The sequence below is a fragment of the Mesoplodon densirostris genome, chromosome 13 (genome assembly GCF_025265405.1).
Source record: "Mesoplodon densirostris isolate mMesDen1 chromosome 13, mMesDen1 primary haplotype, whole genome shotgun sequence".
Classification (NCBI taxonomy): Eukaryota; Metazoa; Chordata; class Mammalia; order Artiodactyla; family Ziphiidae; genus Mesoplodon; species Mesoplodon densirostris.
In genome coordinates this window covers 71,763,755-71,791,701 of record NC_082673.1, presented here as the reverse complement: position 1 = coordinate 71,791,701, position 27,947 = coordinate 71,763,755, and the positions used below count along the sequence as shown (strand labels likewise).

The following is a 27,947-nucleotide window of genomic DNA, read 5'->3' as shown; positions in this document are numbered from 1 at the left end:
TTTTGACCGTAAACATCCTGCCGATTTGAACCGAGGATTTGGGCGGCAGGAAGAGCCGCGGCGTAACGGCAGCCATCTTGTTTGTTTGAGTGAATCGGGAAGGAGGCGGCGGCCGTGGCGGCGGCGGGAGCTTCTCCGAAGCTACACCTCACAAGGGCTCCCCCCCTTTCCCCGCCCCCTCCCCCGACCCTTTTCCCCTCCCCAGGCCACCCAGCCCGCCCAACTCCCGGCGGAGAACAAGGTAGGATAGTCGGCCGACCCCTTCTTTTCCTCCGGCTCTCTTCCCCCCACCCGTTCCCTGCCGTCTTGCCGTCGGGGAGCCGGACTCCCGAGGCGGGGGCGGGAGAGCGAGGGAGACGTCGGCACTGCCTGCGCCCCGGGTCGGGGCAGTGCTGCCACCCTCCAAGCTCCCGAACCGCAGCGCCGCCCGCCCAGGCCCCTTGCCCAGGTGCCCACCCTCGGCCGGGACCCGCGCAGCCTGGGCCCGCATCATCGTCTATTGGGTAGCAAATGGTTCAGGTCTATTCCAAGGCCAAAGAAGCAGTTACTCGGTCGGTCTCTCGGTGAGACGCGGCTCCCCGAGGAGGCAGAAGAAACCCCGGGCCGTGGAGGGCGAGGAGGAGGTTTGAACGAGCGCGCTCTGGGCACCGGGCCGCCTACTCTTCGGGTGAAAATGGCTGTCTGGGAAGACGCGGGATTCGGGGCGGGAGACGGCGGCGGCGGGCTGGCCGCCCGCGACGCCAGCTCCGAGGGGCCGCAGCCGTCCGCCGAGCGTGGGTGCGGGGTAAGAGACACGCGGGCCCTGCCATTGCGGCCACGGTGAGGCTGGAGGACGGGGCGGGCCCCTCGCCAGGGACCGGTGTTGCTCCCCCTTCCCCCCCCCCCCCTTTTTTTTTTTTAAGGAAAATGGTTACGCTGGAGAGAGCAAATATTGGCCAGACCCATAGAAAACGCGATCAAGGGAAGTTGCCTCTGATTCTTAGGAAATTAGCATAATTGGTTTTCCTCCCTGGCTTTCCTAGTGATTGAGGATATTGAGTGTTGTATTTGGGGGGGGGGAGGGGGCGTTTCTGACAAATGCCTGGTGTCTCTTTCCTCGCTGAGAAAGGCTTTGAGAATGATCTGCTGTGATAGTGTGGGGTGACACTGTCGAGCTGTGCTGCTGCCAGACTTAGCGGCCTTCTTCAAATTTGAAAGAGGGAAACGCTGGAAGGTTTGGCCACCTTACGATTTGTTAGGCTTTCAGTGTTCAGAAACGCGCTTGAGTTTTTAAGGGTTTCTGGTAAAGGCTACTGTTCATCGGCTTCCCATTGCAAGCGAAAGTTAACATCTGCTCTCCGTATATTGTTTAGAATGATGATTGAATTCCAGAAACGAATTCCCATTTTCTTGCAACGAATGTAAATGCCAGGGAGCTGTGTGGTTGTGCGGAAGACAGGCTGGAAAAGCTTTCCTAAGTTGTAGAGTCATTAAATTTCTTTGTTTCATGTTGGAAGCAACTAATCAATTACTTTTAAAAAGGCATTGATAAGGGCGTATGCCATACCCAATGACTAAATTATTACCAGTTCGTAGATGAGGTGACAGCGTGCATAACTCAGTGGACAGAGTGCCTTTTTATATACAAGTCAGAATTACATTGATAGAGCGCAGCTTTTACCTTTCTTGTGTGTATGGAGGCAACACATGAGTACAATCTAGGATTAACTTTTCTTAAGGATGAGAATTTCTTTCCTGGTGAGTTCCTATTTATTGGAACATAAGGATTCTGAGAAGTTTTATCTTTTATAGTTTGGTACAGAAGGGAAATTTCTAATATCAGAAATGAAGATTTTGTGGTTTTTGTTTAAATGTTGTGATGTCAGAATTGTTAGGCATGATCATGATAGCTGGTATGTGCTCTGTGGGAGATTTTTTTTCCAGAGTAATTATTTGTGTCTATAGTGGCATTGTGTTGGGTATGGTGTTCTGTTTAATTCTCATAATACTGTTCGGGAAACATCCCCATTTTATAGATGAGAAGGCTAAGCCTCAGATGTTAATTCACTTTTAACCCTTACAAAACAACTGTGGAGGGAGCTGAGTTTGAACCTAGGACTGTCTGATTGTAAAACTCTCCTTCAAAGAACATTAGTATCAAAAGGGAGGGGAGCTCTAGGGTGCGGGGTTTGAAATACCTTCGGTCCCTGAGACACTCCCCAAGCACCCCCAAAGAGATGGTTCCATTCTTATCTGAGTTCGATGTTGATGTTTTCTAAGGTTAGTAATCACTGAATTTCCACCTTCCAGTTTTTTATAGTTAGGAAAAGTGAACTACACAGATGAAGCAGTTTAACATGCTAGTTACTGCCAAAGCACTCCCAAAATAATTGTTTTTACTTTGAGTAGATGACGTTTGTGTATTCCATAAATTAAAAAAGAAAAAGGAAAAAAAAAGTCCAACAACAGTACAGAAGGGTCGTCCTCACTTTCTCACTGGACCCAGGTTCCAAAGGTGACCGGTGTCATCAGTTTTATTTGCACTCCATAGATATTTTTTTGCTCATGCAAATGCATGTTTGTATACATGTGTAGAGAGAGCTCTCTTTTATCATTGTTTAAGAGTGCATGGGAATTCTATTATATGATTGTATTAATTTGCTATAAGTCACTTATTAAGGGCTAGGTAGGTTATTTCTAATACTTTGCTATTAAAAGTCATGCTGGCAAGGCAACATAGTGTTTAGTTAGACTTGTGGGCTCTGAAGTTCAAGTTCCACTTGCATTAAATACTGGTGACCTTTGCCACATTCCTTATCCTCTCTTTTTCTCTTTTTCCTGGTTTGTAAAATGGGCCAGTATTTATCTTCTAAGACTATCACAAAGAGGATGGACACATAAAATACTTAGAGCTTAGTAAGTTTTTGTTTTTTTTTTAATTGTTGTTATTATACATCCTCAAGTATACTTTTGGTTTATTACTGGAAGTGCAGTTTCTTGCTGGAAAGTATGAGATGTTGCCACATTGCCCTTCAAAGAGGTCATAGCAATTGATGCAGCCAGTATCCTGCCCTGCTTTTTAACAGATGAGTGAAATATTATAATGGTTTAATATCATTGTAGAAACATGAGCTGTAATTTGACTTTGGTTTTTTAGAAACATCTTAAAGAAATTGCCGTTTTTGCGTTCCTGAATATGTTCTAAATTATCAGTCTGTTATTTCACATCAGATTTAAATTACTTTTTAGGATCAATTTTTAAAAGTTGTTTGCTGCTTTAGAAAAAATTGATTGAGCAATCGTGAAACTGGTAAGCTATGCTTTTTGACCAAATGCAGACTTTCTGCTAAGATCTTTTGTAAAGAATTAGCAAAATTTAGAATCTTTAAAACTTTCAACCAGTCTTCTTTAAAGATTGGTTAACGGTTTGGTATTACTAAGGGAAAAAAATGGTTTAAAAGGCAACAATGATTACACTTTATTCTTATTTAGGTACAAGCCAGTAGTTGATCCACTGCTATACATCAGGCTTCCTTTAGTTATTAAGGTGATTTCCTCTTGCTAATTGTTTCCCAGATTAATTTTAGCACCACTCTGCTTTAGTTACTCGCCATCCAATGCCAAGAAAGCATCCGTTTAGGAATCTCTGCCTGGGCATAGCTGGGATATTTTAGGCATGGTACTCTTGACTAGCAGCTGAAGTGCTGGCCATGAACTGCTGACACCTGTTGAGACTTGCCAGTTTCAATTTCTAAAATTTCCAGAATTTTTTACGTGTATCAATTATGAGATCACTTGGTTTATTTCATTTCCTTATTCATTAAACACTTATTTAGTAGTTGACACGCAGCAGGGAGTATTCTAGGAGCTAAATAGTAAGAGTTTTTTTACTCATTTGGAACATGACTATCTTCTATAGTGATACTTGGAGCTTATGTGTATGACAGTGATTGTATTTCTGAGAACACACAGCTATATTGGATTTCTACAAAATCCTGTAGATTATATTTATAATGCTGTAGAGGCAGCTTAATTTTTATGCTAACAAACTTTAAGGCTTGAAGTAGAAGCACTGCAACATAGGAGGCTCTCTTTGATTATGAGAAGCAAATTTTGATCTGCTAAGTGGAATAGAAGGTGCACTTGAGGTGGTGTTACTTAATGCTTTTACCTTAGAGCACTTGATCCGGATTCTTCCTAGTTTAGTATTCCTTAGTTCTTTTCTTAACTCCACATTTGAGAGAAAAAAGTTCACATCATTAGGCAGTTGATGAAGCCTATTTTATTTTTTTCTTCAGAGAAAATTTTCCTAGTGTGAATTAATGATCCCCTGGAAGCATCTGGTTCAGAGATTGAAAATTCCATTAAGTGATGGAAACTGGAGATGAGGCAAACCTGACTGAATTACTCTTGCACCACCCTCCCAAACATTTTTGACAGGCATAAAATCTCTTGCTTGGGATACATTAACTAATATGTATGTATTTTCTGTACCTTATTGGAAGGAATGAGCATAGTTTTTAATTGAAAGTACAATAAGCAAACTTCTTGTTTAAAATTTACAGTCCCTTTGTAAGAATATGAAAATACAAGTTAACTTACTCTGGATCTTTTTTCTTAAGCTAATTCAAAAGGAATTTTGCATTCCCAATAGCAGTGTATGAGAAATGCAGCATCTCTGTATCCCCACCAGCATTTGCTTCCTGTTGCCATTATGTTTTATTTTAGCTCCTATAAGAGGTGTGCAGTGATATCTTATTGGGTCTTAATTTGCATTTTCCTAATGACTAGTGATGCTGAGCATCTTTCTTGTTTTTAATTTGCCATCGGTATATTCTCTTCCTTGAAATGTCCTTTTTTTTTTTTTGCCCATTTCTAGTTGGATTTTTTTTTTAACTCTTTAGTTTTGAGAGTTCTTTATATATTCTGGATCCAGGTCCTTTTCAGATAGATGGTTTGCAGATATTTTTTCCCATCTTCTGTCTTGTCTTTGCATCCTCAGTGGGTTCCTTCATGTTAGGTTCTTTTCCTTTATAGGACATGTGTTTGGTACAATGTCTAAAAATTCTTACCAAGCTTTAGGTATCAAAGGTGTTCCCTTGTGGTTTTCTCCTTAAAATTTTATAGTTTTACATTTAAGTCTGTGATTTATTTTGACTTAATTTTTATATAATGTGTGAGGTTTGGGTTGAGGTCTTTTTTTTTTTTTTTTTTTTTTTTTTTTTTTTGCCTATGGGTGATGTCTGATCACTCAAGCGCCATTTGTCAAAGACTAAAAGACTACCTTCCTCCTTTGAATTGCTTCTGCATCTTTGTGAAAATCAGTTGGACTTAATTGTGTGGATCTATTTCTGGGTTCTCTGTTCCATTGATCTGTGATTGATCTGTGTGTCTCTCTTCACACAGTAGTGACTGTTGTAGCTATATAATAAGTCTTAAAATTGGGTAGACTGATTCTTCCCACTTTATTTTTCTTTTTCAAAATACTTTTAGCTATTCTGGGCCTTTTGCCTTCCCTTATGAGTTTTAGAAAAATCTTGTCAGTAGCTATTAAAAAACCTCATTCGAGTTTTGATAGGAGCAGTGTTAAAGTTCCTTTAAAAGTTAAAGGAACACTTATCATGCTGTCCAATAACACCACAGAACATTTATCTTGGAAAAATGAAAAATTAACATTCACCAAGTCTGTGTACACTAATATTTACAGCAGCTTTATTTGAAATAGCCAAAAACTGGAAACAACCGAATGTCCTTCAATAGGTAAATGGCTAAGCAAGTTGTGGTACTATAACCACCCCCATGGAATGCTACTCAGCAATGAAAGGGAACATACTGTAAAGACATGCAGCAAACACTTGGATGAATTTGTACCATGATGCTGAATCCAAGAAGCTGTTCCAAAAAGTCACATACTGTATGATTCCATTTATATAACATTCTCAAAATGATAAAATTTGAGAAAAGAACTGAGCGGTGGTTGCCAGGACTTCGGAATGGTAGGGAGCAAGGGATAGGTGTGACATAAGTTTTAAAAGTTTTTAAATCTTAATTAGTTTTCATGTGTTTTGGGTGTGCTTGAGTTTCTTTCTGTAAAAGCATGACTTACCTTTTTTTAGTGTTACGGATATTTTAGAAAAAATTCATTTGGCAAAATAGATTTTCTAAAGTTTTCTGTGGAAAAGGGAAAATACATGATATAAGGGAAATTATCTTTTTACACCATTCACATGCTCTCCAAACTGGAGTTTTTCAGGCTTCCTTTTTTTTTCCTTAGGTATTAATACATTAGCTTACTAAAAGGAAAATAAAAGAATAACATACTTGTGTTTCTACTAAGACTATTTCAGTCATGAGATAAATTGTATACTGTATCATTGTCCTGAATTTAGTAATCAAGTGCTTTTCAGATTCCTGAGTTGAGAAAACTATACAATGCTTCATCTTTTTAAGGCTCAGCTTTTCTAAACTGCTTACCTGTAAAATGGGGCCAGCCCACTTACTTATCTGCTTGGTGAAATATGAAATGCTTGTCATGAGGTAGCAATTATTATATAATGCATTTAGCTAAGAATCTGTTTTTAATGGGGTTCTAAACATGGAAATTTCCTCATTGATTAATATCTGTGCCTGAGTGTTTTTCTTCTTGGACATTCTTTTCTTGTCATGAAGAATATATTTTCTGGCTTTGGGCCAGAAGCAGACTTATTTTTACAGTTAGTAATCAGGATAGGAATGGAATTAACACTTGATGGAACTTCAAAAAGAATAAGAGTTTTCTGAAGACAGTTTTACTTAAAGGAAAAAAAACAAACTAGCACTTTTATTTTAAGATGATAGTAGGGCATGGAAGTGACTTGACTTGTCCCCTTTCCTTTCAGCTTAGTGTTTGGGGGGATCTTTTCTAACCTTCTCAAAATTAAACAATAGATTGTTTTTTATATGCATACTACACTTCACTCAACCCTTTCATAGTTTTCATATTTAGAAGAATAGGAGACTTTTATTTTCAGATTTCTTGTATGTCTTGATAAATAATTCATTTCTTATGTGGTGTTGTTTGCATTAACTTTTTGTCCCGTGCAGGTTTCCTCCTGTTTCATAGTCAACCAGAACAATGTTCTACGCACATTTTGTCCTCAGTAAAAGAGGGCCTCTGGCCAAAATTTGGCTAGCGGCCCACTGGGATAAGAAGCTAACCAAAGCCCATGTGTTTGAGTGTAATTTAGAGAGCAGTGTGGAGAGTATCATCTCACCGAAGGTATGTTTGATGTTGATATTTTTATTCACTTTGTTGATTGTTCATTGATGTGTGAAATAGAATTCTATAAAAACAGCTTCTTAGGTAGGCACCGATGTATATTGGAGGTAAAGAAAATCCATAGATTAGCCAGAGTTTCAGTTTGATACTCTCTTCTCTTTAAAAATTCTGTTGAGTACACAGATATCTTCATTTGCCTCTTTTAATGGCAGATAAGCATGGTCGGGCAGTACCCAAATATTTTATATTTAACTTTCTAGATGTTTTTATATTAAATATGTGTATAGGTATTCCTGATTGAGGAATTTACGAACTTCTCAAAATAAGGACCCATTAATTAGAAAATGTTGCAGGGGCCAGATCTAACTGTTGATACTTTATCCACGTAGCAAATGGTATCCAGAACACTTGCTCCACCTCAGCTTCACAGGCCTACTTGCCATTTCTTGAAGATACCAGAACTTTTTCCCATCGTAGAACTTTTGTACTAGGCTGTCTTTCCCTAAGTATTTAATTACTGTGTTCCTCTAGAATGGAAGCCTCATGAATGTCCTTACCTTATCTGCCTTGCTTACTACTCTGTTTCTAGAGGAGATTTTATTGATATCCTCTGAAACTTCTGAAGCAGTGGTTTCCACCCTTGGATTTCACAAATAGTATGACTTAAGATGTGTTTTTTGTGTTGCCAAGGAAAGACCATTCAAACAAACAGACACAATTATAGCTACTTAACATCATGAGCATTTCATTGAGGAACAGACAGGTTGACTTTAAAAATGTATGAAGGGCTAATCTCAAAATAAAGGTATAGTCCTTGAATATAATTTTTATATATTCACACACACACATACATACCACATCTGTGTTTTAAAGGTCCTTTCCTGGGCTTTGTATTTATGCATATGCATACACACATACATGTACCAGTTTTCCTATTTTGAAAGCATTCCACATTGCAGCTCCCTGGATCAGCATTGGGAGCTCCTCTTAGGATTAACAGTTTGGACAATGCTGGTACAGTGTGTTAAATAAGAGCAGTTCTTTATTGCTGAAGGAGCAAGGGGATCCCAGGAATAAAGCTGGGGTGTAGCAGAGACTTGTTCAGAAAAGTTATCTGGGAAAATAAATGTTTTACAGGAGAGAAGTGAAAATTTGTATTTGGAATTAGAGTAAATTATAAAATTTCTATCTGTATATGGAAATTCAACTGGTTTTAGAGTTACGGTGTAGAATTTATTGGTGTTAAAGATGTTTCTATTATGTTATTTCTAAGACAGTACTAGTTAGAAAACTTTACAAACGGGGAAATAAGTGACCCGTAGTCCTACCACCGAGAGAAACCTTTAGTATCTTGCGATGTCTTCTAGACTTTTATGGGTGCGTGTGTTATACACGTAATTTTTCTCCTTTTTTAATGCATGTATAAAAAAACTGCATTGTAAGTTTTGTAACAGGACTGCATTCAGGAAAAGCTCTGTTCAGAACTCTGCCATCATTTTTAATGGTTGCATTGTACATTGTCATAGTCTCTTACCCACAGAACTTAGATACACAGAAAAACCCAGAAACACAACTTGACCAAAATTGAAGTGAGGTCATTTGTGTTTTCATAAATTTACTGTAGAAATACTAATGTGTATGGTTATGGGGAGCTGCTGCAGACACTCTTGGGAATGTTTTAATAAACGGCATGTGCACTGCCATACCTTTATAATATTCAAAAAGCTCTGAATTCCAAAACACATTTGGCCCCTAGGACTTCAAATAAAGGATTATGGACCTGAAATTTATCATTTTGATTGTGTATGATTTATTTTACCAGCTTCTTTTGGAAGGGAGGGAAATAATCCATATTTTTTCCAAATTTTTTGAATTTAATTTCTCTGGTCTGTATAATGCAACCATTAAAAATTACGATAATGCTATGAACAGCTTTTCCTGGCTGCAGGCTCATTACAAAACAATGTAATACAGTTTTTTGTGTACACATGCACACAAAAATTGTTTATACATATACAAAAGCCTAGAAGGCATATTAAAATATTACTAAAGGTTTCTCTAGGTGGTAGGATTACAAGTTTTTGTTTTCCTCTTTTTAAAAAACAGCCGTTTAGTAACTGTTACTTGTAAAATCTTTTGTTCTGTGTCTTTCCTTAATGTTGATGTTTAGGAATATAATTATTGGAGCAGGTGATATACTTATTTTAAGATTTCTGATGTGCATTAACAATTTGCTCTGTGGGGAAATTGCACCAGTGTGCACTGCTGGTCGAATTGTTTGAGAAGATGATATTTTCTTTTTATAGGTATGCTTACTGAGTTAGGTGAATGGAGAAAGGAGAAATTGAAACTCTTTTCTTGAGAGTGATATGTGTGGCTAATCTTTAACATCCATAAGCAAGTATTGAGGGTGATTTGGCTTAAAAGGATACAAACTTTTTCATAATATGTGCAGAGTACTTTGTACCCCATTAGGGACACTACAACTTTAAAAACCATTTCAAAGTGCGTTTTTATTTGATTGATTGATTTTGTTTTATTGTGATAGAATATATCACAATAGATATCTCCACAGGGTGAACTGACGTGAAAATTTCTAATGTCTGCTCTTGTTGTGCAGTTCTTGTGGTGAAATGTTGGTTTAGTCGTTTAGAACAAGTGTCAGACAAATTGCTCCTTGCAGCTGCATGCGTTCTCTCTCCACCCTTCCCCTCTCCGTTTCTGGTTGGAACAGCCCCTCTTAAATCCCTGCAGATAAGAGTTTTCCTTGGATGTATAGCCTGTGTTCTTGATTATACCTCCACTCTTAACATGAGCTAGCTCAACGGCAAAAATGCCACACCTCATTTTACCTATTCCGGGACTAAACTCTGAACCAAACTAATCCAGAAAGAAAGACTTGGCCCAAACACCACCTTTTTATTTAATGAGGTGACTACTTTATTATCTGCATTTTTAAGAAATTTACTTTGAGGTAATGTTGATTTATAACATCATATAGGTTTTATATTTCTACTTCTGTATACCCCACAGTGTGCTCACCACCAATAATTTAGTTTCCATCCATTACCATACAGTTGATCCCCTTTAGCCATTTTGCCTTTCCCCCATCCCGTTCTCCTAAGGTAACCACTACTCTCTTCTCTGTATCTCCATGTTTTTGTTTAAACACCACCTTTTAGAAGTTGCTAATTCTGGACAAGATAATGGCATGCCAAGATTGGGGGTTTTTTTCCCTCCTTTTTTCTTAGGTGAAGGTGCAGTCAGCAGTAATTTTAAATTTCCTAAGACTACACCATAAAGGGAGATTGTCATTTTCCATTAGGAGCAGTATTTTAATTGGGTATTATTTTTCATATCAGGGATTTATCATCAGATAAGTCCTAGATTTAGTTATAAATTTATTACAGTTTTAGATACTTACGAATTTATAACACTAAACTTCATAATTTTATGCTGTTATGAGATGTGACCATAAATATAGAGCCTGAGAGTTACTGTAAATAGGATTCTAGACTGCAATAGAGAGTACCCATATTAAATAAAACAACACATTGTATTTGTAAGTTACAAGTAACATAGTCTACTAAGCATAATTTAAATTTTAAGCAAATATTTAACAGCTTTCTTTGCTACTTAAAAATTTGATGTTTTTATGGTGTGATCTGGAAAACAGTCTGGTAAAGTTGAGCTCATGTTTTCTTGTTCTTTAAAAAAAATTCTTCTTATAACCAGAGGAATGTTGACTCATTCTGTGTAGATTGGGTATTTCCTTCTCTCATTCTTTGCCCAACTACTCTGTCCCATCCCACATACTGGATCCCCTGTAAGCACTGATCAAGATCTACCTTGATAAAATACAGGCTGAGGAATGTATTTTCTTGTGAAGAAAGATGGATACCGTTACCCTTTATCAGTCAGTACGCTTTCCAGTCAGGTCATAAAAACTCAGTGAGAAGTGGCTTAAACAATAAGGAAGTTAACAGTCTTATTTAACTAGAAGTTTAGAAATAGGAAGATCTAGGATTGGTTCAGCAGTTCGAAGATGTCATCCAAGGACTCACCTTTCTTAGTTTATTGGCTTCATGTGCTCGTGCAGACGGCCTCGCAGTTACGGGGGTACTGCAGGCAGCTACAAGCCCCACCTACTCACAGTGCAGGCAGGGGAGAAGGAAGGGAGGGGGGTTCGTTGTTTTGTTTTGTTTTAATCGGGAAAACCTCTCTCAGGAATTCTCTGACCTACTTGACACTTCTCGTTGGCTGAGCTGGGGTACGTGCCCACTCAAAAACAAGCACCAGCAGAGAAGAATGAGACACTCATCCTTCCAGACTGGGGACATTCACTTCCCAAATAAAATCAGAGTTCAGTTAGCCAGCAAGGAGCAGTGACTCTAGATGGGCAACCAAAAGTGCCACATACTTCTTAATGTGCTAATGACAACAATTCATGGATTGCCTTAATACTTGCTTCATAGCTACCTTCACATCTATATTAGTTCATGAATTTCTGCCCGTCTGTTCTTTGGGTATACTCAGGAAATTTACAGGTAAAGGCAGTGAGAAATAAAATGTACATGATTGTGAGGTAACTTCAAATAAATGGTTAAAAGTATGGAGAGAGATAAATTGCCTATGAATTGCACAACATACAAGCTTTGAAGTAGTCTCTAAATCCAGAAAATTAACTTTATAAATTGGAGTAATGTTAATTCACAGGTGAAGATGGCACTCCGAACGTCAGGACATCTCTTACTGGGAGTAGTTCGAATCTATCACAGAAAAGCCAAATATCTCCTGGCAGATTGTAATGAAGCGTTCATTAAGATAAAGATGGCTTTTCGGCCAGGTATTGTTGACTTTTTTGTTTTGTTTTTAACTTTGGAGTTAATCGTGTTTAGTTTAAGAACTGCTAAGCAGATATGCTAGATGAGCGTAGTTTGTTTTAATTGCAGTACAGGGAACCCCTTAAAAACGGGGCAGACCTTAGAGAGGCAGCGTTTCAAGGGAGAAAACCGATTTTATTTTGGCTCTACATGTGGAATTAGGACAGTTACACCTTTTTTGTTAATCCTTTGGAGCTGCCTTTTTCTTTTAACCCCTTTTTCAGCAATCATCAGAGGTTGAAGTGTGGAAAACTAATTGTTCTATGATTTTTAAAAAGTTCAGGAAAGAAAATCTTAGAATTATAATTTTTTCCTGAATAATTTTAGTGTAGTCTTAAATTCACTTTTAGCTTAAGTTGTTGAGACTTTATTAAATGTTCTCTATAGTTCTTCGTTGTTTTGTTTTAGGTAATAGTTGATTCTAAATTGGACTCTAGCAACCAAACTTGAATCTGCATAGATAATGACTATTGTATAATTTTTTAAAGCATTGACGAAATTTTATTCTGATTAAAATAATCTCAGTGTGTAGGAGAGATGCCTTATACCGTAATTTCTACTGTTGTTACATTCTTATACTTCCATTTATTTTAATATATAAATAGTGAAATCTTTGAGATCTAAGGTTTGGTTAAAAGTAAACTATTTAGGCAGGGGCCATGACACTAGGTGGAGGCCGATGATTTCTTATGTGTGGCTCTGCTAAGTGTATTTTGCTTAAATAACATGTTTTGTTTCTTTTTATCTTTTAAAACAATGCATTCTTATTACAGACCATTTGAAAACTACAGGGGAAAATGTAAAGAAAATTGAAATAATTTAATCCCACTTTCCTAAAATAACCAGTTTCTCTTAACATTTGGGGTATTCTTTTGCAGTCATTCCTTTTCCTCATAAATTTCATGCTTATTTAGAAAACTGTTATTAATATTTATTTACTTGTTGATACGTCCTTTTAAAGACTTCTCAGTTTAATGCATAATTAGTGCTTTGACCTCTTGTAACACAAGTAATGTGGCTAATGATTATTTAAAAAACAAAAGTACTTGAGCTTCAGTGGTACTTTGCAAATATTATCAACCCTTCTGGAATATAACCTTAAGAAATGATACTGACTTTTTTTTTTTAACATCTTTATTGGAGTATAATTGCTTTACAATGGTGTGTTAGTTTCTGCTTTATAACAAAGTGAATTAGTTATACATATACATATGTCCCCATATCTCTTCCCTTTTGTGTCTTCCTCCTTCCCTATACTGACTTTTTACCTTCCTTGACCCCTTGATAATCTTTGGTGTAGCCAGGTCTTCAAGCTTACCGTTTCTTTTCCAGGTGTTGTTGACCTGCCTGAGGAAAATCGAGAAGCTGCTTACAATGCTATTACTTTACCTGAAGAATTTCATGATTTTGATCAGCCACTGCCTGACTTAGAGTATGTCTCTCTCTCTGTCTCTTCTTCTCCTCCTTCTTCTTTTTTTTTTTTGACTTGGTGTACAAAAAACATTATTGGCTTACAAATGCATCGTTTTCTTGGGATGTTTTGACATTGCGTTAACATGTAGCTAGAATGCATGTGCTTTCATTTAGGGTAGTATATAAATATGAAACACATAACCTAGAAGTGTTTCTTCTATAAGATCATGTAGAAGATGCCAGCTTTAACACAGCTAAGAGAATTCTGATTTGCTTAGGCAATTGTGTAAACTGAACAGCAGTCTAGCTGTTTGCTTTACATAATGATATCAGTAAAGTAGAACTGTTGCTTCATGACTTTTTTCAGAGGTATATACTAAAGTCATCTACCAGTTTATCATCTTGGCCAAGCTATACTCAGCCACAATTTTTGTTCTTTTCTTTTTTTAATAAACATATGAGATAACTTTCTGTAAAGAGCAAGAAAGGGTCATTGTCACACAACATTTAAGAAGAGAAAGTTGTACAGAGATGGCCATTACAACAGAATACTGTGGTATGTTGTTTCCCTCTTCTCAAGTCTTCAGAATTCAGCTCTGATTACCATGACAGGGAATGTGACTGTCACTTTCCAAGTGATTGAGTAGCACAGTTATCCGAGAAACTCTCTATACCAATCCCCATTTATTTTTTGACAAATTTGTCTGCTTTTTTAAAAAATGATCTTTGACTTTTAATTATAGGAGTAAATTTATGATTTATTTTGAATTTATTGTGTTAATTAGTGCTAGGCACTATTTGGCTGCTTTACTTTTTCCTCCCTTTCTTTATACTTCTATTTTATTTTTAAAAAATGTTTATGGTGGAATTTTTTAACATAGCTAAACAGTAGAGAGATTAGTAAATATTAGGAACCCCAGGTACTGATCATCCAGCTTCTTTCATTATCAATATATTGCCAGTTTTATTTCATGTGTACAATCGACCCTTAGACAGGTTTCACCTGGGAGGGTCTACTTATGTGCAGATTTTTTTTCACTAAATACATGCTACAGTACTACACAATCTGAGGTTGGTTGAATTAGTGGCTGCAGAACCACAGGTACCGAGGGCTGACTGTAAAGTTTTATGTGGATTTTTGATTTCAGGGGGAGGGGTGGGTAGGTGCCCCTAAATCCCATGTTGCTCAAGGTTTCAGCTGTATTTCCCCAAATGACCTTCTAACTATGGATTATTTTAAAGCAAATAACAAATATTTTATCTCATCTGTAAATACCTTGGAATGTATCTCTTTAGAGGCAAGGAATTTTTAAAACAAAGACATAACAATATCACAGTTTTTTAAAAATTACAATAATTCCTTAATATAATATACAATCAGCAGTCAAATGTCCCCAGTTGACGCATAGGCTCCCCCCGCCCTGCTTTGTTTCAGCTACGGTCTATACAGAAGTTTCCAGCCTGCATTTGGTTGATATGTCTCGTAAGTCTCTCTTAAGAACCTGTAACAGAGCTACATGTTTTTTGTATGTGTGTCCTTGCCATTTATTGGCTGAACAAACCTGGTGATTTGTTTGGAAGTACTTACATTCGGAATTTGGTCGATGGTATTCCACATTTATACTAAACAGTCTCAGAAAAGCCAGTTAACTTCAGTGTTCACATAGCCTGTAAGTTGCAGGGCCCTGATGCCTATCTAGCCCATGCATCTCTAAGTTTTTGCTCTGTATACCATGTTGCCTTATGTAGTGATTTCAGCATATTATATTTTGCTCGCTGGTCATTAACAGTTTTAAAATTTAAATACAAATTAACTTCCACATCGTTTATACTCTTGGATTGTATTTATTTAATATTAAATATTTAGGCTCCATAGGTTGTATGTATGGTTCTTTTTCTTATATAAAGAATTGATATGTGTTTTCCCTTATAAATACATTACAATGAGACTTGAGACTACAATGTATTTGAAATTCTTTTAAAGTGACATCGATGTGGCCCAGCAGTTCAGCCTGAACCAGAGTAGAGTGGAAGAGATAACCATGAGAGAAGAAGTTGGAAACATCAGTATTCTACAAGAAAATGATTTTGGTAATAGAGAAACAAATCATTAGCCACTAGCTATAATGTTAAAATTATGTTACTTAATATATTTAGGGTAACCTAAATTTGGATCTTACATTTGAATTTTCTCATTATGCCCCAGAATCAGTTTATGAAATATAATAGATGCTAAAGATTTAAAGTTTAAACTACATGTTTTAATATTCAAAGATAAATAAGACTTCAGTAAGCAAATGTGACATTATAATTAAAATAAATCATTAGTCATTTTCTTTTGATTCGGTGATGTTTCTAACTTTTTTCAACTAATGACCAACTAAAATTTGTTCAGGTGACTTTGGAATGGATGATCGTGAAATAATGAGAGAAGGTAGCGCTTTCGAGGATGATGACATGTTAGTGAGCACTGGTGCTTCTAACCTCCTGTTAGAGCCTGAACAGAGCACCAGCAATCTGAATGAGAAGATTAACCATTTAGAGTATGAAGACCAATATAAGGATGACAATTTTGGAGAAGGAAATGATGGTGGTATATTAGGTAAGTCACAACAAGGTGATTATTCTAACATAATTTATTTAGTTGCGGGGTTTTAGAGCAGTTGCTAATCCTTAGTCTTGAGCATCTCTCTAGGTATATATGTGTGAATTGTCACCAGTTGGTTCAGTAACAGTTTTCTGTAAACCTGTAGCCTAAAAGTTTTAACAATACCTAATTTTGTTTAAAACTGCTTGTCTTGGAGTTTTAAGTTTTACTAATTCTTCGAAGTGCTCTATTTGTGTTTAAGTAAATAGGTGTTTTAAAATTAAGAGATTTTTTTCAGATATTAAGTGTTTTATACTTTTGTATACTACCTTGAAGAGAACAGATGCATATTGAATACAGATTTAAATTTTTTAATTTAATCCATTTTAACATTATTTTTCCAGTGATTGGCTATTGTTCTTTTAGCATTTCTTTTTTAAATTGTAACTAAATTACATTCCCTATTTCAGATGACAAACTTATTAGTAATAATGACGGCGGTATCTTTGACGATCCCCCTGCCCTGTCTGAGGCGGGGGTGATGTTGCCAGAACAGCCTGCACATGATGATATGGATGAGGATGATAATGTATCAAGTAAGCATTTCATGTTCAGTGGTCCTGGGCATGATGTATGGCATCCAAAAAGATACTTACTGTAGAAGACCAAAAACTGCAAGTTTCAGCTTTTAATGAACTGTAAATCTCCTTAAAAACGGTGCTTATGATCGATTCTCTTTAACCCTGTGCTCTGCCCTCCTTTTTGGGCAATAGGTCAACTGGAGAGACCTCCTTATAACTAGAAAAGTGTTTTTTCTTTGGAACCCGTGGGTTTCTTTCAGTTACTCAAAGGGATTTTTTCCCCCTCATTTGCTGGATATATATTAAATACCCAAGCCTTTTGTGACCAAATTTCTGCTTTTATAGTGGGTGGGCCTGATAGTCCTGATTCAGTGGATCCTGTCGAACCGATGCCAACTATGACTGATCAGACAACACTTGTTCCAAATGAGGAAGAAGCATTTGCTTTGGAACCTATTGATATCACTGGTGAGCAAACAAACTTTTTGACTTAGAACTTTTTCTAGTTCTCGCTCATGCCCACTAATCTGCTGCTCATTTTAAATATAACTAAACTTCTTTTCTCCTTTGTTAGTCATCTATTATGGAAACTTTAATTCACTTATAATTTGAATATCTTACAGAGTATCTTTACAAGTTGCTGTGAAATAAAAGTATGGAACAAGCTTTCTGCTAATAAATACCTTAGTCTTTGGAGGTTACAAAAATGCCAACAGGTCACATGTGTAACAGAAAGCACTGCAAGGCATTTTTCAGTAAGGTACAAGATTGACTAATCAGTTATCTTCCAAAATTCTAGATTCTGTGTATGGTTTGGGCTACAATCTTGGAAAATCTAAAAATACTTTTATTTTTAACTGGAAATATCAAAGGTTCTAATATCAGTATTTTTCTTATACTGCTTATTAAAAAACACAGCAAAGCATATTTAATTGGGGGTGCTGCTTCTGAGTAAAAGAGACAGTATGTAATTTGGATGTGAAACTTTAAAATTTCTAGATGGTGTATGGGTACAATGGGGTAGAATACTTTAAGTCATTTACAGGATAATTCAAGATACTGTTATTACTTCTGAGTAAAACAAGATTAACTTTTTGGGTTTCCTACTTAGAATCTGATGACCAAAAATTCTGATTTGGGCTTCTGGTTTAAAAAGAATACTTGCTGTGTAGCTAGCTGTATTTAGGAACTAAAAATATAAAAATGAACAAGTCCTTATCCTCATGGAACTTAAATAATAGGGAGACCTGGGTAATTAAGTAAATTATATACTGTATTATTGACAGATACTACAGAGATCTATAAACAAGGTAAGAGGGACATATACTGCCGTGTTTAAAATAGGATAATTGAGCTTAGCCAGCTGTTACAAAAACTTGAACTTTTTAATTTCAAGGAAGGGAACTCAGGAGCTGGAGGACAGGGCCTGGACAGAGGCTGTCACTGTACAACATCTTTTTGAATCTTGAATTTTGAACCACATGAATATTTTAAAAACCTGTGGGGTATATAACATGTATGACAGTGAAATCTTGAGGAATTTATTTAATACCATGAGCTTTTCTGTATCTTAAGAAATTGAGATAACGTTACCTCTTTGTAAGAGTTTAGTAAGGATTAGAAATGATCCAAAAAGTGTATAGGATGGAGTTCCAGGTTCATCTGACTGGGTTTGGGCTTGTTTCACTTTATCAAGCTGCTTGTGCAGCTGCCATATATGAATTGTAACTTTTCCAATAAAAATCATAGTAGTCGCAACCTTTTGTGCAGTCCTCAATGTATGTCAGACATCATACTAAATATTTTACAATCCCCTATAAGTGGTTGGCCATATTTCAAATGAGAAAATGAAGAGGTTAGCAAAATGAAGTTAACTTTTCTTAATGGTCACTCACTTAGTAAGTGGCAGAACCTAGGACTTGAGCCCAACTCTAAATCAAGTGTGATGTGTTTACAGTATAAAGCTACATGGGCAAAAATGAATTGGCTCTTGCCATTATTTTGCTCATTTTGTGCTAAGTCAATATTCATTCATTCAGCAAATTTTTATTGAACACCTATTGTGCGCTAGCCGCTATATGGTACTTGGGAAACATCACTTAAAACAGATTCTACCCTCATGAAAGCTTAACTTCTTTTCTAGGTGTTTAGAAAAGCAGGAATATAATGAGACCAAATCTGGTAGTTGTATGTTTCATGCTGGCCTCAGAAAAAAATGACCTTATTTTCTTATATCACGCCAGTCAAAGAAACAAAAGCCAAGAGGAAGAGGAAGCTAATTGTTGACAGTGTCAAAGAGTTGGATAGCAAGACAATTAGAGCCCAGCTTAGTGATTACTCTGATATTGTTACTACTTTGGATCTGGCACCACCCACCAAGAAATTGATGATGTGGAAAGAGACCGGGGGAGTGGAAAAACTTTTCTCTTTACCTGCTCAGCCTTTGTGGAATAACAGACTACTGAAGGTAATATAGTTTGCAGAATTTTAAATTTCATATAGATTTTGATCATTTTTAAAAGTAAACTTTAAAAACTTTTGTTTGAATCATTTTTGATCAGGTATTTTTCAGTGATATAGCATCTTCTCTTTTTTTCTCCCTTAAACAACAGTATCCTGAACATAAACCTGATCTGAAAGATCATAAGTGACACCTGCATTTCTAAAAGATGTAGAATTAATCTTCACTGTTCTAAAAAGCCACTGATGTTTTTAATAATAGTTCTCTCTCCTCAACTTGCTATGATACATTACCAGTTCTGTTGCCTTAGTGTGTACTGTGGTTCCAGTCTGCAATCTTTAGATGTTGCTTTCTGGCTAAAACAAGGGGTGGTTCTACTTTTCCCACAGTACAGAAATCTGGCTTTATGAGAATTTTTTTTCACTTACAGGCCCTTTCTGCTCACTTTAGGTTCCAGACTATTCTAAAGCAAAGTTCTGAGGCATCATAGAACCAATTGATTTTTACTATAAAATGTTTAAAGCAGCAAGGCTTTGGTAAAACTGCTGTATGTTGGAAGCACAATCGTAGAATCATTTGGAAGAAGGTCTTTAAGTGGTTGTTTGTTTGTTTTTTTGACTCAGTGGTCTCATTGTTAGGAATTTTTCTTAAGGAGTAATTCAAAGTATGGAAAAAACCACTTCTATAAAGATGTTCATTATTATTTACAGTTAAATTTTTTTAAAGAAACTTAAAATATTGACTCATTCAAGTGTGGCATGTATATACTCGCACATGTATATTTACTTCCACTCAGTGGAATATTCAATCATTAAAAATACTAGAAATGATAATGAAATTACCAGACAGTATTAAGTGAAAAAGGCACTATGCAAAGCTGTTGGGTATGATTTGTTAGATTGTTTTAAGTGTATGAATATGAAAATAAACTGCAGGTAAATAAATTTAGAACTTTAGTGTTATCTCCAAGTTATGAGACAATGGTTAAAGATTTCATTCTCAACTTTTCTAAAATTGCTTCAAGTGAAATAATTTTTACATAGAGGATTTCAAATTATAAAGTAGAATGAAGCATGAATATGATATAACATTAAGTAGAAATCATGCTAAATTATATATACGCTGATAGTTAAAACATACTTATGGAAAATAAGTAATGCCATTGGTAGGTTTTAGGTTCATGTGATTTATAGTAGAGATTATATAATTATTTAATTTTTTTTAATAGCTGTTTACACGCTGTCTTACACCACTAGTACCAGAAGATCTTAGAAAAAGGAGGAAAGGAGGAGAGGCTGATAATTTGGATGAATTCCTCAAAGAATTCGAAAATCCGGAGGTTCCCAGAGAGGACCAGCAGCAGCAGCAGCAGCAGCGCGATGTTATCGGTCTGTTATCCCTGATAAAATCCAAATGAACATTTGGCTTAGCACCTACCTATATACTGCCAGAGAAAAAGAAACCAGGAACAAAGACGTATTCTCAAATTTTTGGACAGGGAAATACATGCCTTATATTCTCTGATTCCTTGGTTAGATGGGAAGTTTTCTGTTTTCAGAAAGGTCTACGGTGTAGGACTTGGCCGAGTGATAGTCTGCTAAAGGATTGTCCTGCCTTGGGCTGGAGGTGGGACATGTCCTTTTAAAAACCTCTTCCCACCTTTAAATGTATTATAAATTTAGTAACCTTTGTGGAGGTAGAATTTTATTCAGCCTTCTTCATTAGGGAAAGTCTTTAGCATATTAGTATTAAATGGTTCTAAAATGTTGTTGAGGACTGTATGACCGTAGTCCCCTCTTCATATGATCGATTGCAGATGAGCCCATTTTGGAAGAGCCGAGCCGCCTCCAAGAGTCAATGGAGGCCAGCAGAACCAACCTGGATGAGTCAGCCATGCCTCCGCCACCACCTCAGGGAGTTAAGCGAAAAGTGGGACAGATGGACCCAGAACCCATGATCCCTGTAAGCACAGCTCTCCAAGGTGTTTGGGGGGTGGGTGTGCGGGCAATGTTTTAGATCCCTAGTAATAGCAAGTGTTATTTAAGGAGACCTTTTGAAGTGTCTTGGTTTGGGCAGAAAATAGTAAGGAATGGGTCCAGAAAGAATGACAGCTGAGGATCAGAACACAGTGTGCTGTGAGTGGGAGGTGTTCTTAGGAGTTCTTGGTTTTTCTGACTCTTGGATAGAGTCTTGCTTCACAGTGGCCTAAAGTGAGCATCCTTGGCTAATGTGGAATCCTTGACTCTGAACTTGGTTCTGGTTTTTATTTTACTTCTCAAAGATTAGCTGGTGGTGAATCTGACAGACAGTCTAGATAGAATAAGTAAAGCAGCATCTGAAACCCGTTAAGTACGTTGTGAGTAAAATGAAACAAACTTCCTGCTAATAGATAACTTTGTCAGCAAGGTGGAACATTTTTTCTCTGGTTTTATTGAGATATAATTGACATATATAAATTGTATTTGTTTCAGGTGTACAATATATAATGATTTGACAGATGTATATATTGTGAAATGATTACCATGATAAGTTAACATCCATCACCTCACAGAATTAGATTTTTTTTCTTGTCGTCACGAGAACTTTTAAGATCTACTCTTAGCACCTTTCAAGTACATAGTATATAGTTGAACCTCCTCATCCATGGATGTATACTGAGGGCTGTCTGCAGTACATTGTTTTATGTAAGAGACTTGAGCATCTGTAAATTTTAGTATTCAGAGGGGATCCTGAAACCCTGCAGATACTGAGGGACAGCTGTATTGTTAATTGTAATCATCATACTGTGTATTAGATCCCCAAAACTGACTGTGACCAACATCTGCTCATTTCCCCCCACCCCCTAGTAACCATTCTACTCTCTGCTGCTGTGAGTGTGAGCTTTTTAAGATACTTAAGATTCCACATGTAAGTGATACATCTATCATACCGGATTCAGCTTTCTCCGATTTATTTCACTCAGCATAACGCCCTCAGGGTCCATCCATGTTGTCACAAAAGGCAGAATTTCCTTCTTACGGTGAATATTTCATTGTGCATGTATATCATATTTTCTTTATCCATTTGAGTGTTGATGGATACTTAGGTTGTTTCCATAGCTTAGCTATTATAAATAATGCTGCAGTGAACATGGAAGTACAGATGTGTTTTCCAGATAGTAATTTTATTGCCTTTGGATAAATAGTGGCTGCAGCAATATACATTCCCACCAACAGCGCAAAAGGGTTCCCCTTTTCTCCTCATCCTTGCCAACACTTGTTCTCTCGTTTTTTGGGCGATGCTTTATTGTGGTTTTTGTTTACGTGCCCCTGATGAGAGATGTTGAGCCCCTTTTCATGTACCTGTTGGCCATCAGTACTGCTGTCTTCGGGAAAATGTCTGTTCAGCTCCTCTGCCCATTTTAATCAGTTTGTTTTGCTCTTGAATTGTGTTGCATTCTTTATATATTTTGGATATTAATCTCATAAATGATTTGCAGATATATTAGTTTGATGAAGTCCTACTTGTTTTTGGTCTTGGTGTCAAATCCAAAAAGTCGTCAGGACCAATGAGCTTATCACCAATGTTTTCTTCTAGGACTTTTATGCTTTCAGGTCTTAGATTCAAGTCTTTAATCCATTGTAGTCTTTTGCATGTGTCTGTCCAGTTTTCCCAACACCATTTATTGAAGAGATTGTCCTTTCCTCATTGTATGCTGCTTTGTGCTAAATTAATTGACCATATATGCATAGGTTTATTCCTAGACTCTATTCTCTTCCGGGTTCTGGTTTATTCTTTATAAATATTCCTGTATATCGTTAATATTAAGAAATCAGAATATACTCGTCCAGTTGCTGAAAAAAGGTAAAGCAACGTCTTGCTACTTCATTTAGACTGGCTACCATTAAGTTCACTTAGTGTTCCTATCCTGAGGATAAAGGAAGGAGGTGGTCTGGTTTAAGGCTTCCCAAGCTTAAGTCTATAGAATAAATTAATTCTGGGCAAGGGAGGCTTTTTGGTACCTTAGGCTCTTGGTTCAGCCTCCATCATCAAGACATTGGCAAAAGAATATTCTTTGCCAGTTCTAACAACTGGTTCTCTATGCCCTCTGATGGTAAGGAGTTGGAACAAGTAATTAGTGGGTTACTCTAGTACCACTCTCCAGGTAATTGTTCCCTTGTCACTCTTTTAATGTTCCCATGTGTTAGTATTAAGTCCGAGAAGAAAGAAATTCAAGAAATGGACCCAGGAAAATAGTCTCCTCATTCCTAATATTTGCTGCTGGAAGAGCACAAAGGCTCTTATTTAGAGCTCAAGCTGAGTTGCAGTAGCCTTATACAGCAATGGTCGACAGTACCAGGCTAATTAATGTTCAAGCCTTTTTGCATTGCCCAGGAGTCAGTGGGTTCTGTTTAGTCCTAAAATGCTAATACAGAAAGTGTTGAGGGTTTTTTCTTGTTTGCAAATTCCTCTCATAGACTGAAACAAAACATTTTTGTTCTAGGATAATAAGATAATGAATGGATTAATTTCCTTTGTAAATTACTTGAATGTTGTGGCTTTACAGTAAAAGAACAAGATGTGTAATCAGGTTTTGATTATGAGGAAGTGTGTAGATGGATGAAGTATTTCTTTCCATTTTGAAAACTGCAGCAACTACATGTTTGCATAGTTAAGAGAAGCTACCCTTAAAATGTGCATCTTAAATTGCCTTATCTTTATTGCTTTAAGCCTCAGCAGGTAGAGCAGATGGAAATACCTCCTGTAGAGCTGCCCCCAGAAGAGCCTCCAAATATTTGTCAATTAATTCCAGAGTTAGAACTTTTACCAGAAAAAGAAAAGGAGAAAGAGAAGGAGAAAGAAGATGATGAAGAGGAGGAGGTAAGGAAACGTTGTAAAAAAAAGACCTGATGAATAAGTCCCCATTCTAGGTTTAGCGGAAATCGTCAACCAGCTCTTACTATTTTTCATCTTGGAGCTGAGTTCATTGTGGTTGAGCATCAGAGTGACGAAAAATATCTGAATATAAGCAAAACTTAGCCAAATTCTTAAGTGATCTAGACCATCATTAAGAACTTCAGGTGTTGTGCTGTGTTCTCTCTCATTTGGTCCCTTGGGGGCTTTTCAAGGACATGGGACTTGCCCTTTCACTGATTTCTTCTAAATTATTTGTAAGCTGCTTTTGTTATCGTGTGGTCAGCTGTTATCATCTGCCTCTAATATAATTTGTGTGGATTTTGCTTTTTCATTAGACTGGAGTGGTTTGTGACTTGGCTAAAATAGATTGATTTTTATTTTTACTTTGGGAATGGCTTTTCCTAATGCGTTTTCCTGGGGCATACTTTGGCTGTTCAAGTTTTTTCTTTCCCTCTTTTCCTGGATCTTTAAGGTTGTATATTAGAATATGTATTCTTCTATTTGATGTTCTGTCAAATATTTAAAAGTTTCTTCCAATTTTCATTACCATCTGGTCGTGTTTGTAATTTATGCCAGCATAGGTTTCATAGCCAGTTAGTGCTCAACATGAGCCTTACACTGTTTTAAAGTCAGAATGTAGCCCCAAAGCTCTTCCAGCCTGTGTGCTAGAGTATCTCAGCCTTAGTGTTCAATTAGCATTTAAAATTATACTTTCTAATGTATGTTAAGCTGTTATTAACTCCTCGTTCTTTGGATGTGGTGATAGTTGCAGCATAGCCTGGAAGCATCTCACTCCGCTGTTGCCCCATGCCGACTTAAGACAGTCTTGTAGGTGGCAGGTGACTGGCAGCCAGGCCACTCCAGTTAAATATATACTATAAATTATAGCCCATTTCTTTTAAAACACTGTATGGAACAGTATTACTTACTCATCTTTGCTAGTCTGCAGGCTCTTTGGTAGTGGTCCACAGTGAGGTTAGGAATTTTCTGGAATACCATCGTCCAGAAAATCATGCTACCAAAAAAATACATAAATATACATTCAGTTAAAATAAACAGTATGCTTAGTGACATAGTTGGTTTATTTCCTTGCTTAAGTTTCTTACCTTAGCAAGGGCCAGTAACGCATAGCTCGCCAACCAGCGATAGTCCATGTACCAGACTGTGTAGATCACACACCTATAGGCCAGTACAGAGTCATATATTCAGCTAACTGCTTGCAGGTACAGAGGATTTTCTTTTGTAATTTAAGAAGGATGTCGAACTAGATGCTAAGTGATTTTTCCATTAGTCAAAATACACAGAATTTAGAGCTTTCAGGAGATACGGAAATGCTTCATTTTGTAGCAGTTTTGTCAGTTTTTTGTTTTTGTGTGGGGGTCATTTTCACTCAGGATGAAGATGCCTCAGGGGGTGATCAGGATCAAGAGGAAAGAAGATGGAACAAAAGGACTCAGCAGATGCTTCATGGTCTTCAGGTAAAGTCTTAGAGAAAAAATTTCATCAAAGGCTTCTGACAGTGTTTCCTTAAAAAAAAGAAGTTACATGCTATAACCAGAAAGTCTACCTTTTGTGAAACTTTTTCCAAAACCACACACCTTAAACTATTTTAATACATAAGCTGTTGGGCTAAGAGTAAGCCTGGAAAGCATCCAGGTGAACACTTTCCCGTGGTTACCCTGCAAAGCAGAGCTCCTTTGTGTGTGTACATCTTACTTTTGGTTGAGCTAATTTAATGGGTTGAATCATTAAATTTGTCAAATCATTGTACAGTGTCACTTATCCTTGGGCCTTAATGTGTCAGATACAGAGGAGATATCTTGAGTGTCTATGAAATAACCAGGCAAGGTGCTCAGGTCTCCTAAAATAAATTCAAAGGATAGTTGACAGTTTTCAGAACTGTAAGTGCTAGATTTTACTATTTTATCAATTAGATGAAATTGATAGATGAATTGATTAGATTTTATTAATTAGAAAAAAATGAGTCATCTATATTAGGTTGTCCCAACAAATGTTAACTTTGTCCCCTTGCCTTTTTTAATGTGAGAAACACTCATATGGTTCAAAAATCTACTCCTAGCCCCCAACAGAATATACAGTGTACTTTTTTCAGTATCCAAAAGTAGTATCCTTTTAAAATTACTACTTTATTGTATAGATTATTTTCATTTAATTCTTTCTTTTATTTCAGCGAGCTCTCGCTAAAACTGGAGCTGAATCTATCAGTTTGCTTGAGTTGTGTCGAAACACGAACAGAAAGCAAGCTGCAGCAAAGTTCTACAGCTTCTTGGTTCTTAAAAAGCAGCAAGCTATTGAGCTGACACAGGAGGAACCATACAGTGATATCGTTGCAACACCTGGACCAAGGTTCCACATTATTTGAGCAGCTAGAAGCATTTTAGCTAGTGTTCATTTCACTAGTGTGTACAAATTGCCCCCATATGTAGGGCACACAGAACCCTTCAAGAAAGTTTAGATTTTTGTGTGTACAAAGTCCCTGCCTCTTTCTTCATGTTTTCCGGTATTTTAAATTTGTCCATTTCATCTTTAAGGGAAACTGCTTGTATGGTGTTTGTGTTCTGATGGAGAAAACAAGTACCCCAAATTTATTTTAACAGTCCAGAACAGATTTGTGCAATATTGGCGCATATAATAATGTTGAGTAGCAGTGGAAAGTCAGGGTTTTTATCTTAGTTCTCCATACTGCATTGTAAAGGAGAGCTTTTCAGGAAAAAATGCCTGACAGTTAATAACTATAGTGTGAATCGTCTTTTCCCATCAGCACCTGGCAGTCTTCTTTGTAATCATTGTGCTTTAGGGAATGGTGCCCAAAGCAGAGATTGTCCTCTTAAGTTTTAAAGTATAATTCCACACTTGATCTTGGGGTTGTGTGAAATTGTACTGTAACTAATCCCTTTCAGCTACAAAAAAATAGGACTTGGTTTAAAGTGCCCTATTTTGTAAATCATTCCATTTGAAACTTTTTAATGAATCTTACTATCCTGAAATCTATTGTTTTAGTGAGGCTCTAAAATGAGCAGAAATAGACTTTTTAGAGTAGAATGAATATAAAAAGCATTTATAACTTTCCAGGAGCTATAAATCAAAGTTTTAAAAAGATGTTTGGATATATTTGAATATTCAGATCATGAAAATAGAAATTGCTATGCCAACTGAAAGGACAGACTGACGGGAAATCGTACAACTGGTTGACTTAACCTTTAAGCAGACAGTGCTGTAAAAACTAATGGCTTCTCTGATATTTATTATGTTTTAGTACTGATCATTTTTTCCAGTGCTTGCACACTCGTGTTTGGAACTCTAATAGCTTTGCAACAGAAATCCAGTATCTGGTTTCCTATAATTTAAGTGAAGAAAAACACATCCAAATAAAGGCTTTAATATTAACAGATCAGATAGCACCAGAAATTATGTGACTGTTATGATTATCAATACATGTCTTAACATTTTAGGGCAAAATTACACACTGAAAGTTCTAGCTGTTAAGTGTTGGCACTTTTGTGGAAAAACAAAAATCACTCAGATTTCAGCGTATACCCAATAATTTTAAATTATGTGAGATGTTTTAAATTTGTGAACTCGTAATTACTGTTTTGATGATTCAGTTTCTTGAGAATGGTAATTGTATAAAATTGCTGTTGCCGCTTTATTTTCAATATGATGTGCCTGTAAACCATGGTTTTTTCTCCCTTTGTATAAAGACATTGTAGATAATTGAATGTTTGATTATAGAAAGGTCATTAGTTTCTTGTTACACATTTTGTTAGTCTGGTTTTTGTTGCTTATCAGGTTTAATATTGTTCTTGAAAATAGTTGATGCTATGTTATGTATAACTTTTCTAATAAAAGTTGTGTTATAAGCTGTAAA

The 27,947-nt window shown here is 36.7% G+C and overlaps 1 protein-coding gene across 1 annotated transcript; it reads left to right on the top strand.

Moving 5' to 3' along the window:
- Window positions 1-27: 27 nt before the first annotated feature.
- Window positions 28-27,947, top strand: RAD21 (RAD21 cohesin complex component). Its single transcript, XM_060115999.1, has 14 exons — window positions 28-241; window positions 7,063-7,237; window positions 11,954-12,083; window positions 13,453-13,552; window positions 15,518-15,624; window positions 15,929-16,135; window positions 16,591-16,716; window positions 17,047-17,169; window positions 18,945-19,168; window positions 20,391-20,550; window positions 20,979-21,124; window positions 23,873-24,022; window positions 25,453-25,536; window positions 26,250-27,947. Exons 2-14 carry the CDS (start codon window positions 7,094-7,096, stop codon window positions 26,439-26,441), a joined length of 1,893 nt encoding a protein of 630 aa, XP_059971982.1. The 5' UTR covers window positions 28-241; window positions 7,063-7,093; the 3' UTR covers window positions 26,442-27,947.